General features: G+C 37.3%; 2 protein-coding genes across 3 annotated transcripts in view; both read right to left on the reverse strand.

The window, feature by feature from the left end:
• Nucleotides 1–4,808: 4,808 nt before the first annotated feature.
• LOC103428840 (uncharacterized) overlaps nucleotides 4,809–14,950 on the reverse strand; it is a 61,324-nt gene continuing 51,182 nt past the window's right edge. For both annotated transcript variants that reach the window (XM_070826463.1, XM_070826464.1), the window contains exon 4: nucleotides 4,809–5,198. In XM_070826463.1, the coding sequence (XP_070682564.1) occupies nucleotides 4,953–5,198 (246 nt within the window). In that variant the 3' untranslated portion in view covers nucleotides 4,809–4,952. The remainder of the gene's footprint in view (nucleotides 5,199–14,950) is intronic.
• LOC103421253 (tRNA (cytosine(38)-C(5))-methyltransferase 2-like) lies at nucleotides 8,967–12,308 on the reverse strand. Its single transcript, XM_070826467.1, has 6 exons — nucleotides 12,276–12,308; nucleotides 11,821–12,169; nucleotides 11,401–11,495; nucleotides 9,894–9,959; nucleotides 9,731–9,759; nucleotides 8,967–9,522 (listed from the first exon to the last, which is right to left on the reverse strand). The coding sequence occupies exons 2-6, from the start codon at nucleotides 12,029–12,031 to the stop codon at nucleotides 9,336–9,338; spliced, it is 588 nt and encodes a 195-aa protein (XP_070682568.1). The 5' UTR covers nucleotides 12,032–12,169; nucleotides 12,276–12,308; the 3' UTR covers nucleotides 8,967–9,335.

The raw sequence follows: 14,950 nt of genomic DNA on the forward strand, positions 1-14,950 counted from the left end.
CTTGTGTAAAATTTAAATTTGATTATCTTAAATGGTATGAAACCCATGTAAGAATTAAGTGTCAAGAATCTCGAGTTTTAGTATGAGAGAAAGTAATTAAGTGTTGTTGATGCACAAAATCAGTGAGACTTTTGAACAACGTAAAGTGTCAAGTTTTGTGACCCCCGCTCGGTTGCTCCGGCCATCTAGTAAGGATAATATGTAAAGAAATAGAGATAGGGAATCAAACACAAGATGTATGTGGTTCACCCTAAGTTTGGCCACGTCCACGGAGTAGATGAGTTCTCATTAATAGTGAAATGTTTACACAAATACATAGGTTCAAGCATAATTGTCATTAGTGGTTTCTAATGACTAGTTTAAGTACAATAATGACATTCCTCCTCAATTGTAGGAGAATGATCTTCTTTTATAGTTGAGGAGAGTCTCCGGCTTTCATTCGTGGTCGATGTGGGACTCTAGGGGCTTTATTATGACGTTGGCAAGTGTCGTGTTGTGATTGGCCTCCTGTTGGAGGGAAGCACTTATGCTTCGACAGGGGTGCCTCAACATGAACCTCTCAGCGGATCCTTGAAGGTATGAAGTTGACCGGTGTTTGGTAGTTTCAGAATTGGTCAAGTATGGTACAAACATTGCTCCCCTAAGTTCTCGAGTGAAGGAAGCTTCTCGGTTAGGGACTTGCAAAATCCAAGTCACTGAGTAATCATGGAACTTCCGAGTGCCGAAGTGTAATAGCATATAGTGGGAGTCCCTCAAGTTTCCAAGCAAAGAGGATAGCCGAAGGATCTGACTTTAAATTTTTTCTACCATTTTCCTTTGTATGCCTTAGCCCAAGCATATATATAGACTCATTTTCTTTTATGTAGCCCAAAGCTTCCCTTTACTGTTGTCTAAGTTTTCTAAGTCCAAAGTCCAAGCCCAACACATGTCTTTAATTTCAGCCCTCTCTCTCCCTTTGTTTTTCAAAGAAAGGAAGGCTTTAATAGTCCATACCCATAATAGCAAGCAGACATCTGCCATTTTTTCTTTTAAAGTCTGCCACATTTATATAACTTCAACTTTTCAATTTTTTTTTCAAACGTAGCCCAGGCCTTTTGTTAATTCAGCTCCTTTTTGTGAAGCCCAATACAGGGCCTCTTTATGTCGCTGCTTCTTTGTTTTGAGAGCCCAAGAAAAGAGGAGGCCAGTACCCTAGAAGGTTTTATTTTTTTTTGAAACAAAAACCCTAGGCCCCTCCATGTCTTGCCCGTGACTTCTTCCCCATTTCTTCAGCAGCCCAATGCATCAAGGTGGACAGTGGCACCTCTCCTTATCCTTCTGCCCATGACTGTGCAGTCTGTATCAACATAACAGTTCCTTGTGCCTTCCCTCTTCGACGTTATCCACCAAAACCCAAAGGATTGCTCTCTAATTTCTCCGTTGTGTCGTAGCTTTAGAACAAAAACCGTTGGCAACTGTTGCTTCGAAGTAAAAAAAAAAAAAACCTAGCTTTTACATCTCCCCCACACTATTGGGCCGTGACACAGAGGAGTGCGAACATGTTGAAGGCGCGGGTTTGCAGTCTTTTCGAAGGGAGTGCAAATTTTTCTCTGAGGCTGCAACTTAGTTGGGGTTGTGCAGGTCATCGGTGTGTGGTTGTAGTTGGCTTACAGAGACGGGTTTGTGCAGGGGTGGCTGCAGGTAGGAACTTTGGTGGTGGAAAGAGTTGACATCGCTGCCGATCTTCAGGCATTTGGGTGTCAGGAAGGCGTTGAAGGAATTTGAAGTTCTGGGTTTTGATGGAGGGGTTGAGAGTTTGAGGTTGAAGGTAATGGCTGCTTTAATTTCCAAGACGCAGCAAGTTCAAAGCTTGCTTTGATTTTGGGTTGAAGGTTGCAGAGATTGCTAAAATGTTGGGCTTTGTGAAATTTTTGAATAGTTGTAGCAAAAGTTTATGTTTGAAAAATAATTTAATAGGTAAAAGTTTATGGTTGTGATTTAATGGGTGAATGTTTATTGATTGCAGATTTTTGGTTGTAGGTTTTTGTTTGGGCACATAGTTTGAATATTTTAAGCTATCCATAGGACATCATAAATTGATTTTGCTTCACATTGCCTTGATCAAGAGTGTGTCAATCTTTCTACATCTTGTAGTGTTGAAGTTTTTTTGTTAAAGATTTGTAGGTGAAGTTTTTATGCTGAAGCTTTGTAGGTAAAGCTTTTATATTGAAATTTTGGATGTGAAGCTTTTTAGTTGAAACTTTGTAGGTGAAGCTTTGTAGGTAAAGTTTTTTTTATTGAAGATTTGTAGGTGAAGCTTTTTGGTTGAGGCCATGTAGGTGAAACATTTTGGTTGAAACTTTATAGGTGAAGCTTATTTGCTTAAGCACATAGCTTAAATAGTTGAAGCTATTCCTAGAGCACCATAAATTGATTTTGCTTCACACTATCTTGATCAAGAGTGTGTGAAGTTTTTGACATTTGTAGTTGACTCCTATGTGTTGAATCTTTATTGACCTTCTCCTCCATGTCATAATTAATAATTAATTAATTGCTTAATTAATAATTAACAATTAATTAAATAATTAATTATTATCGAAATAATTATTAATCAATTAATTTCGATTTTTTTGGTAGAAATATTATTTTATTTTATTTTATTTTTTGAATTAGGGACAAGAAAATGTGGGAGAGACCACGTATATAAATTTTGGTTTCACACTCTTGAGTTAGAGTGTGCGAGGCAAACCACATTGTAGTAGTTGAAGGTTCGGAGGAACCATATAAATTGATTTTGCTTTGCACAGTCTTGATCAAGAGTGTGAGAAGCTTTCTACGAGTTGTATTGTTTGCATGGTTATAGAGGGGAAATGTCTGAAGCAGATGCAAAAGGGCTAAAGAGCTTGATTTTGTATACCATGCACTGAAGCCTTTTTTGGCTTATAACAAGACTTTGTTGGTGACTATAACCCTTGTTAGGCATAAGTGCTCCCCCAATTAGGTTAAGATAAGCTTTCTTATCCCCTTTTTGAGTTGTAAGGCTTGAGGGTTTTTGATTATTTATGAATGCTAAGAGTTCACATGTACAAGTTGTACCACTCCTCACCTAGTTGGTGGGAAGAATGGTGAGTTGCTGAGGCAAAAATGTTTATTAATAGTACTAGTTGTAGTCTTCATCGCCTGGTTGGTGATACGAAGGTGAGTTCCTTCATAACCTAGTTGATGGTAAGAGTGGCAAGTTGCCGAAGGATATTAGAGTACGGGTTGTGCCCTTCATCGTTTGGTTGGTGATACGAAGATGAGTTCCTTCATCACCTGGTTGGTGGCAAGAGTGACAGGTTGTCGAAGAATATTAGAGTACGAGTTGTACACTTCATCACTTGGTTAGTGATACGAAGGTGAGTTCCTTCGTCACCTGGTTGGTGAGAATAAAGGCAAGTTGCCGAGGTACATTATAGCAAGTGCCAAATGGCAAAATGTATGTTGACACCCCTTCGAAGCATAGCTGACTTATGTATGAATGTGTTGAAATGTATGATATTTATGTTGATTGACACGAGTGATGCTTATGAATGTTTTGCTATGCATGAAGGAATCCATTGTTTGGATATATGAACCATGTTGGTTGTAACGTTTAGTTTCACTTACTCCCTTGTTTTGTCCACCGTTTGGCACCCAATCGGGATCGGGACAACAACTCACCTCTCAGCGCTGATTTTTACAACACACAGGTAATAACTATACATTTCCTCAAAACTATTGGATCTGAAGGCAGAAACAATTCTGGTTTTAAGGCCCTCAAAGATCTTCGTTTTCATCATGTTGGTGTGACCGAGTTCTTATTTTCCAACTGTCCAACATTTTTAGAGTAAAAACAAAAATGTAAGGCGATTGAACCACATTATTATGACTCGCCCATTATGAGGCTTAACCCAACTCTCTCACCCCCATAATGTAGATACTATTGCTTGTTAAAAAAAAAAATTGGTGAACATGTTTGGCAAGATGAATTGTCTTTGGGTTCGTTTGGAATTGTTTTTATAGAAAGTATTTACGCTTAGAAGTGCTACTGTTAAGAATATTATCGGAAACAAATTGATTTTTTTATTAAAAATTCACGTGTTCTTGTAATCAGAAAAAATGAAAAATATTTCGAATCCAATACACCAAAAATATTTGAAATAAAAGGTTTTGTTTTTTGGGAAAATAAAGGTTATTATTCATAAAAATAGAGGTTAGGCATGCTCTTTTTTATTTTTATTTTTTATTTTTATTTTACATCAATTCAAGAGTGCTGGTCTGATAATGAAAAGTTTTAGAGTAATAAACAAACATTAAAAAGCCTTTAATAGTTTTTTTTCAACTCTAGACGCGACAGTAACTCATGTGCACTTAAGTTACTTTCCACTGTTAATGCGTCATAAAAATTAATAGCATTCACCGAAACACGTGTGCGCATCTGTCCTAGTAGTTACAGTTTTTCCTTACAAAATTAACTTCAAACGACAACTAAGATAGAGAAAGAGTCAAACTAGAGCTATTGAGACAATTGAAATGGAAAATTAGAAGTCCAAGATGGAACAATGACATCATCATTACCCATCCAAGCCAGCACATTTGCTGCATAATTAGTTTCATAAAACGCTTAACTTTCTCATCTCTCTATATTTATCTTCTATATGTCATCTACATTTCTTCCGCATCCCTTCCATCATCCTTCTTTCGCACTTCTTCATTGCTAAACGGACCCTAGGGTTGCCAACATTTTGCCGTAGAGATTATTTTCCAAAACAGTTTCTTGGGTCCGGCTACAATGGTATATACCACTCAATGACATGAACTTTATACAAAATCTAACTGTTGCAAACATTCATTAATCCCTACATGCAAGTTCTAATTGTTTATTTCCATAACGTTATCATGAAAGAAAAATTGCATTTTCTCCCAACTCTTTCTTTTGAGGTGAAAATTCACTATAAGAGATACACACATGAGAAATCGGAGAGAATTCGAAACCAAATCGGAACCAATTTCACAAAATTATGAATCCTCGCACGTCTACACTGAAAACTTTCATACAACATCGAGCAGTATGTGCTGTGGGTGAGATCTGCATCTACTACAATGGGGTGTCTTAGAATAATCACGATGATCCGGCAAATAAGTATTTGAGTAACGCAACCACTGCTATACTCAAACAGTTCCTCAGCAATGCATAACTGCAGCATAAAAGAAACGGACAGAAAACGTTAGTCTTGCTGAACAACCACTGTCATGTTTAACAGGAGCTGAAATGCTTGCATTTCTCACTTACTGACATACACCGAATAATTTTCACCAAGTAAAAGGCACAGCATTGTTCATTTTCTGCCAAAATACACATCAAGCTGAACATGAAATAGTGGCTTACCGTTGCCTAAGGCTTATGTGCTGTGGAAACTGAAAATCTTTCGGGAGAGTGCAAATTAGGGCTGGTTTGGTATTGCTGTGCTTTGAAAAAAAGCTGCTGTGAGAATAAGCGGCTGTGAAATAAATCAGCAGAGTGTTTGGTAAACTTTTTTGTAAAAGTGCTTTTGGAAAAAAAAAAGTAGTTTGATAGTGGATCTTTTTATTAAAGGAGCACTGTTGCTCCATGTGCTTTGAAAAAAAGCCAGTTTTCCAAAACTGCAAATAGCTGCTTCAGCTTTTTCCTTTGATTTCAGCTTATTCTCACAGCAGCTTCCAAAATAAGCCCTTTTTTTTTAGTTTACCAAACACCTAAAACCCCTCACAGCTTTTTTTCATGGGTGCTTTTTTTTAAGCACCTCACTCCCAAACCACCTCTTAGCAACCTAAGTTGGTCAAAGGAAAATTGTCAATTAACACGCCAAAAACATGAAACTAATAAATGAAGGTCCATAAAAGATGTGTATAAACGAAATCAGCATACTTCCCCGGGGTAAAGTATCCAAGGTGCATAAACATCCACTATTCGTAAAATTTCTGATTTTTCACTCTTCGAAAGTTTCCTCTGGTGGACCCCCAAACTGAGCATATTCATGTTAAGAATTTATGTTCTTATCAATAACGAAAAAGGATACCCATGGCACTTCCCCACCTCTCTACCAAGCTTAATGGAACAATGTACTGATCTACAATGCCACTACAATATCTATTCCCTTCATCTTTCTCCAATATTCCTTCAGTATTTGTAGAACCAGTAGTGGTGTCCACAAAATTGGACTCCGATTGGTCACTGCAATTCTTGAATTCAAGAAAGCTTTCTATAGGCTCACAAGATTCAAGTATCGTATCCCGGCTCTCTTGTGGTTCATCAAGTTCAGAGACACTGTCTCATCAGCATTTGAATCCCCAAATAATGGCCCTAGCGAGTGAAGAAGCTGATTAACGAAACCTTGATTGTGAAAGGTTCAAGGTTTCCTCTTTGCCTACAAGATAAATGAATTTATGTGTTAGAACTCTTGGAAAGAATAAGAGCAAGATATGAGAATTTACGAAAATGCCCTTCGAGGCAAAATCATTGACTTTTATTGACCCTCGTATCGTGAGACGGATAACCCGTTTTGTTAGCGTATTCTTGTAGTACTCATTGCTACAAATGTTTGGGCACAAACATCATTGAATTTGGAGCTAGAACATGAATTTTACAGAATCTAATGTGTTAGGGGTAGTTTGGTAATTTTATGTCCGAGGGATATTTTTACGTTTCGTCTTTTCTTCCCTTGTTTGGTGAGCTTGTGGGGCCCACCCTTGCTTTTTTTTTTCTCGCGGCTCTCTCTTTTCCCACTTTCCCCGTCATTCTCTTTCCATCCCTTCACTCTTTCTCTAAAACTCTCTCTCCTCTCATTTTTCTCATCTCTCTCTCTAACCTCCCCTCTTCGGGAAAGCACACAAACATAACAACAATGACAAGACCTCCACCACCGTGGGTCACACTCCGGAGAACCCCACCACCCTTGGGACCTCCCCATTGAGACCCCAGACCGGCTAAGGCTTCTCCTCCTTCTCTTTTTCACTGCAGAGTGACACTGTTACTGTTCAAAGTTTCTGTGGTGAATCCTCGCCGTTTCTGACAACGTTTTGGACACAAGAAATCCTTAGTGAAAGCTTCCCCAGTTTTTTGGCGAGGACCACAACCTTTGCAGGTGTTTTCCCGCCAACCACCCGACCTTCTTTTGGTGTGTTGTTAGTGGCGATCCCATCTTTCCTAGTTTGAACGGCTCCTTTGCGACGAAGTATCTATTATTAGACCCCTTCTTAAATTGCATAATTTTTTTTATTAAATGCTAGGCTTGCATTCATGAAAAGCATGATTTCATGATTTTACGTTTTATGCATAATTTATGATTTATCAAATTTACGTTTTACGTAAGGTTATGAATTATTGGATTTTTACCTTGTGAAATATTACAGATTTACGAATATGGTTTATGATATGATGCTTTGAGCTTTTGAGCTTCAATGATTTGATTTGGAAGGATTATGTTTTACATTTTCTGTGCTTAATTAGTGGATATTCATACAGCACATACACACAACTTGAGTATGTATACGTCTATGGCCATAGGACACTGTTGATGAGTAGTGAGAAATATATGAAATAATCTTAGCTTCATTGGCTAAACCAGTGTCGGACAGCTTCACTAGCCATGGCTAGTGTCAGTGTGTTATGTTATATTTTTCTTCTCTGGTGTAACCAAGAGTCGTACAGCTTCACCTTCGGGTGATGAGACGTACAATATTTCTTCACTGGCGTAACCCAGTGTCGTACAGCTTCACCTTCGAGTGATGGTTATGCCTTCGGGTGACCAGGATACCCCTATTTGAGCACTTTCCTGTTTGTGTGAGAATATGAAGAAAATAAATTTGTTTACGAATTTATATTTTGGTTTTTCTATTTTTTATTTTTTTGGGTCCGTTTGAAGTTTTGCCCTCGGCCAGAAGGGAGCATACCCTTGGATTAATTTACACCTAATTTTTAGGAGATTATAATTTATATCACATTTTTTTTAACAAACGATATTATATGCACAAAGAGAAAGAGATGTGGGCTGAGTCTCACAATGGGCTAGCAATAATGTGATTCAAATTCGTTTTTGACGAGAATCGAACTTAAAACCTTTCATTTACAAATCGAGAGAAATATCATTGGACTGTAGTTTTAATTTATTTTAAAGAGGTGACGGATTTTTATGGTGTCCAACATTTTTGACCAAATGATATTATCTACAATAAGGGGGAGGGGGTGGGCTAGCCTCACAATGGGCTAGCAATAATGTGGTTCAAATTCGCCTTTGCAGAGAATCGAACCTAAAACCTCTCGCTTACAAGTGAAGAGGAATACTATACTAGGCCGTAGTATTAAGTGACAGGTGTCCAATATTTTTAAAGTAAAAACAAAAATGTGTCCAACAATTTTCTAAAACAAGGACTTGGTGAACAAGTACAAGATGAAGTTGTATTTAAACTCGTTCAAAATTGTTTTTATAAAAAGTGTATACGCTCACAGGCGCTTCTGCTAGAAACATTATCGGAAACAAATTAAAGTTTTTATAAAAATTCAAGTGTTCTTGTAATCATAAAAAATGAAAAATAGTTCGTATCCAACACACCAAAAATATTTGAGATAAATGTACTTTTTTATTTTTTTTGAAATAAAGGTATTATTCATAAAGATAGAGGCAGGCTTTTTTATTTTTAATTTTTTAATTTTTTAATTTTTTAATTTTTATATATATCAATTCAGAAGTGTTGATGTGATAATAAACCAAACATTAAAGAGTCTTTAGTAGTTTTTTTTCCTAACTCTAGACGCAACAGTAGCTTACGCACGCTTAAATTACTTTCTATTGTTGATGTGTCGTAAAAATTAACATTACACATTCACCGATACACGCGTGTGCATCGATCCTCGGAGTTACACATTTCTTGACAAAATTAACTTAAAACGACAACTAAGGCAGAGAGAGAGAGTCAAACTAGAGCTGTTGAGACAATTGAAAAGGAAAAATTAGAAATCCAAGATGGAACAATGACAACATTATTACCCATCCAAGCTAGCACATTTGCTGCATAATTAGATTCATAAACCACTTAGCTTTCTCATCTCTCTATATTTATCTTCTATATGCCATCTACATTTCGTCCGCATCCATTTCATCATCCTTAGTTCGCACTTCTTCATTGCTAAATGGGACCCTAGGGTTGCCAACATTTTGCCCTAGAGACTATTTTCCAAAACAGTTTCTTGAGTCCGGCTACAATGGTATATACCACTCAATGACATGAGCTTCTTACAACATCAAGCAGTATGTGCTCCCACGCTAGCAGATATACCCGGGGAGAGAAGTTTAAGCTTAGTGGTTGATATAGTGAGCCAAACGTATAGTGGTTGATATAGTGAGCCAAACGTATAGCTGTGGGTGAGATCTGCATCTACTACATTGGAGTGTCTTTAGAATAATCACTATGATCCGGCAAATAAGTATTTGAGTAACGGAGCAACCACTGCTATACTCAAAACTGTTCCACCGCAATGCACAACTGCAGCGTAAAAGAAACGGACAGAACGTTAGACTTGCTGAACAACCACTGTCATGTTTAACAGTAGTATCCCAGCAAAATGAGAAGCTGAAAAGTTTGTATTTCTCACTAATGACGTACACCTAATAATTTTCAACAAATAAAAGGCACATCATTGTTTATTTTCTGCTATAATACACGTCAAGCTGAACATGAAATAGTGGCATACCGTTGCCTAAGGCTTATGCGCTGTGGAAACTGAAAATCTTCCAGGAGAGAATGCAAATTAGCAACATAAGTAGGTCAAAGAAAAATTGTCAACTAACACACCAAAAACATGAACCTAATAAATGAAGGTCCATAAAAGATATGTACAAACGAAATCAGCATACCTCCTTCGGGGTAAAGTATCTAAGGTGCTGCTCCTTCAATGAAGATGCTTTATCCTTATTCTTTGGCTGCATACATTTCACAATTTTGTAAATGTCAAGCAGCTCAAAAGTCATTGAAATTGTTTCTTACCGAGTCATATTTTGACCAGGAACTGAACTGTGAAGTACAAGAACTTGAAATAGTGGTCCAATCTAATTAGTGCGGAAGTTTTTAAGTATCAACAATATAACACGTTCCAGACTAATCCAAATGTTAATCTTACCTGCAGAGTTGCCAAAAGGGAGCCTGTACCCTTCACATATTGGTAGTAACTTTTTTGTAAAACAACATCGTTTTGAATCAGGATCGACTATCTAAGCCGCATTAAGGATTCCTTGAGAGAGAGAGAGAGAGAGGGAGGGAGTTATTCAATAGAAATAACATAAACAATGATGTAAGACAACGATCCTAATCTTTGTATTCTAGTAGGGACAAGGCTCTTTCTCTATCTTACTTTTGCATTCTAGGAAGAACTGGAGATTTTCCTTATCATAACCTCACTGCATAAACATCCATTATTCATAAAATTTCTGATTTTTCGCTCTTCGAAAGTTTCCTCTGGTGGACCCCCAAACTGAGCATATTCATGTTAAGAATTTATGTTCTAACAATAACGAAAAAGGATACCCATGGCACTTCCCCACCTCTCTCCAAGCTTAATGGAACAATGTACTGATGTACGATGCCACTACAATATCCATTCCTTTCATCTTTCTCCAATATTCCTTCAGTATTTGTAGAACCAGTAGTGGTGTCCCAAAAATTGGACTCCCACTGGTCACTGCAATTCTTGAATTCAAGAAAGCTTTCTATAGGCTCACAAGATTCAAGTAACCTATCCCGGCTCTCTTGTGGTTCTTCAAGTTCAGAGAAAAATGTCTCATCAGCATCTGCATCCCCACATAATGGCCCTAGCGAGCGAAGAAGCTGATTATCGAAAACTTGATTGTGAAAGGTTGAAGGTTTCCTCTTTGCCTGCAAGATAAATGTATTTTCTGCCAAAATACACATCAAGCTGAACATGAAATAGTGGCATACTGTTGCCTAAGGCTTATGTGCTGTGGAAACTGAAAATCTTCCGGGAGAGAATGCAAATTAGCAACCTAAGTAGGTCAAAGAAAAATTGTCAATTAACACACTGAAAACATGAACCAAATAAATCAAGGTCCATAAAAGATATGTCCAAACGAAATTAGCATACCTCCCTCGAGGTAAAGTATCTAAGGTGCCACTCCTTCAATGAAGATGCTTTATATATCCTTATTCTTTGGCTGCATGCATGTCACAATTTTGCAAATGTCAAGCAGCGGAGAAGTCATTGAAATTGTTTCATACTGAGTCATTATGACCAGGAACTGAACCCTGAAGTATAAGAACTTGAAATAGTGGTCCAATCTAATTACGGCGGGAGCTTTTAAGTATCAACAGTCTAACATGTTCCATACTAATCCAAATGTGTAATCTTACCTGCAGAGTTGCCAAAAGGGAGCCTGTACCCTTCACATATCGATAGTAACTTTTTGTAAAACAACAACATCGTTTTGAATCAGGATAGACAATATCTAAGCCACATTAAGGATTCCTTCAGAGAGAGAGAGAGAGAGAGAGAGAGAGAGAGAGAGAGAGAGAGAGAGAAATAACATAAATAATGATGTAAGACAACGATCCTAATCTTTGTATTCTAGTAGGGACAAGGCTCTTTCTCTATCTTACTTTTGCATTCTACGAAGAACTGTATATTTTCCTTATTATAGCCTCGCTGCATAAACATCCATTATTCGTAAAATTTCTGACTTTTCGCTCTTCGAAAGTTTCCTCTGGTGGACCCCCAAACTGAGCATATTCATGTTAAGAATTTATGTTCTAATCAATAACGAAAAAGGATACCCATGGCACTTCCCCACCTCTCTACCAAGCTTAATGGAACAATGTACTGATCTACGATGCCACTACAATATCCATTCCCTTCATCTTTCTCCAATATTCCTTCAGTGTTTGTAGAACCAGTAGTGGTGTCCCCAAAATTGGACTCCGACTGGTCACTGCAATTCTTGAATTCAAGAAAGCTTTCTATAGGCTCACAAGATTCAAGTAACATATCCCGGCTCTCTTGTGGTTCATCAAGTTCAGAGAACACTGTCTCATCAGCATTTGCATCCCCAAATAATGGCCCTAGGGAGCAAAGAAGCTGATTATCGAAAACTTGATTGTAAAAGGTTGAAGGTTTCCTCTTTGCCTGCAAGATAAATGAATTTATGTGTTAAAACTTTTGGAAAGAATAAGAGCAAGAGGTTTCCAAAAGTTTCTGAATGACCTAGAAAACCAGTGAGAGAGGAGGCTACCAGGCAAAAATAGCGTGGCCTGGAATAGGGTACATAGATAGCTTATATGGGTTCAAATAAAATTTCCCTTATAGAATATACCTTCATTTAGTAAACTTGGGGACAAAAAGAAATGTCAGACTCACACAAAATAAGCAATTCAATTCCTCATTTTGATGGAATTGGACTCCTTAATTGGAGGTTGTATTCCAATTCCGAGAGTATGGAGGAATCGGAATCCACTTTTCTTACCCATTATGCCCTTAAATATTTATGATAGTTTCACTTTTATCGGCCACCACTTTACCTAGCAAAGACCTCTTGTGCTTGGTTATTTTTCACAATTTCTTGTTTTTTTTAATAAACACTAGCATATGCCTACAGACAAAGTGTGTGTGAACATTTTTTTTATTTGGTTTTTAAATGGAAGAAGAGAGGAAGAGACTGAGAAAGAACGTGGGGGTGCTGATAAAGGGGAGAGATGTTTTGTTTTAGGTTACATCTTGCTATGAAACATCACTACAGCAGAGGTGTCATTGAACAAGGAAGTTGAGGTGGTCTATTGCAGATAGAAGATCAAATTGCAAATATCTTCACCAAAGGACAAACTCATCTACCTAAAACAACTTCTGGGAGTGAAGCACAAAGGCTTTAAGAGGGAGTATTAACGTTAATCCTATGTTGTCTTTTTACATGTCCATTTTGGTATTTTTGTAAGTCTTTGCATCTCCATGCTATTGCCACATGTATGGCTTAGATGTTTTGTAAAGAGCTGCCCTATAGTCTTAGCAGTTGTCCTATGTACTGGGAACAATTATCCAAATAAAAAACTCTTCATGTGAAAAAAAGCTACTTTGCTCTCAGTTTTCTTCTCCGGTGTTTCTGTATTTAATTCATATCTTCATCATTTTCTCATCTTTGATTCTAGATTTGATTAGGATGGAAGATGGTTTGAATACCAATATAAACCATGTTGAAAGTGCAGTTTCATCGGGCGATAAAAAAAAGGGAGGAATTGGTCATTTACTTGAAGATAGTTGGTTCCATCCGAGCTAGGGACTAGGGTTTTCATTTGGTTTTTGGAGTGTTCTTGGCTTATTGTTGTTAAACATGCCTTGGAGCTCTAGATTTTCACAATTCCAAAATAACACTGTACACAAGCTTTATGCCATAATTCAAGCGAAAACTAGGAGGATTTGAACTTGAGTGTAGAGAGGAAAAACAATGCTTTAACTAATTTGACTATGCCAATGTTTGGAAAGCTTTATGCTATTATTGTCAAATTTTCTTAACTATTTCTGCACATATACACTGTACCAATAATTGTGTTTGTATATGCGAATCGAGTAATTACAATGATTATATTTCATATTAACAACTGCATATAACAAGAGCCTGATTACAAACTGCCCATTATCCAAAGAAAAAAGATATGTAAGTGTTCAATATATTGGAATTGAAGATCCCTAACAGAATCTTCTAGTCGCAAACTCTAACAGCCATTCTGGAGCAATTTTCTGAAGAAAATAGACCAGGTGTCGAAGGTACCTCATACATTATTAAAACTGCAAAAGAAAGTTGAACTGTCCTCAAGATCAATCAGAATTCTTTGACAAATCCAAGTTTCGTACGCTTAACGGAACATCTAGTCCACGTAAATAGTGGAATTTTGGGAGACTCCTTTGGGGTTGAAAAAGGCACACAAAAGAACATAAAACGTAACTTCATGTTTTCATATTCCCTCATAGCTAAATTACCAGTAATACATCACCACACAGACATCAGGAAAGAGATGCAAGATATAATGTTACAGACTAACATGGCTGCTGAGATGACGTGCCATACCAGTGATGTTCAATTGAAAGGTTCTTTTCCCACTGTTGACCCTATTGGTGTTGTTACATACTGCAATTCAGTTCGATTCAACTTAGCATGCGTATTTTACAAACGAGATAACCACAAATCCTAATTCAATTGCAACAATCATATTTCACAACAATTCATATGTGTCAAATTGAGTGTTAGATATCGCAAATTTGTCCAATAAGTAACCTTGCACGACCCTATATACCTCCTTGTTGTGAAGCTCTTTCCTTTCACTTCTCTCTACCACTATCATCACTGCGGCCCCACCCCCATTCCTCCACCACCCCATCAACATGTCGCCACCACAATCACCATCCCTACTACTATTGCAGCCACTTAAGACAATACACAGAATATCACTATCTTGCCGACAATTACCATGTGACACTTGTCTCAGCATCGTTTTCGCCACCACCTCATACAACCCCATTATCATGGTAATAATCACCATGTCAAATGATTAAAATTTGAAAAACAGCAATGCTTATTCATAATTAGTCATTTATATATATATATATATATATATATATATATATATATATACACATGCTTATATATGCTTAATATGTGGATGCATATTAATATGTTAGTCTCTGATGAGACTAGTGACGATATTGATAATATCTTTAGATCATTCGTGATCTATTTTCACCACATGGTCATCATGTGATGAGTCGTATAGCCAACTTCGGCCGTAGATTTGTTTGCAAGTTATATTTTTTCTAGTGGACGCTAGAGTTGATGATTGTTACCGGTATTGAGATTAACTAGTTGATGCTAGTATATTTCCTGCTTGCTATACTTATGTTAGTGGATGGACACATGATTGA

The sequence above is a fragment of the Malus domestica genome, chromosome 08, assembly GCF_042453785.1.
Source record: "Malus domestica chromosome 08, GDT2T_hap1".
Taxonomy (NCBI): Eukaryota; Viridiplantae; Streptophyta; class Magnoliopsida; order Rosales; family Rosaceae; genus Malus; species Malus domestica.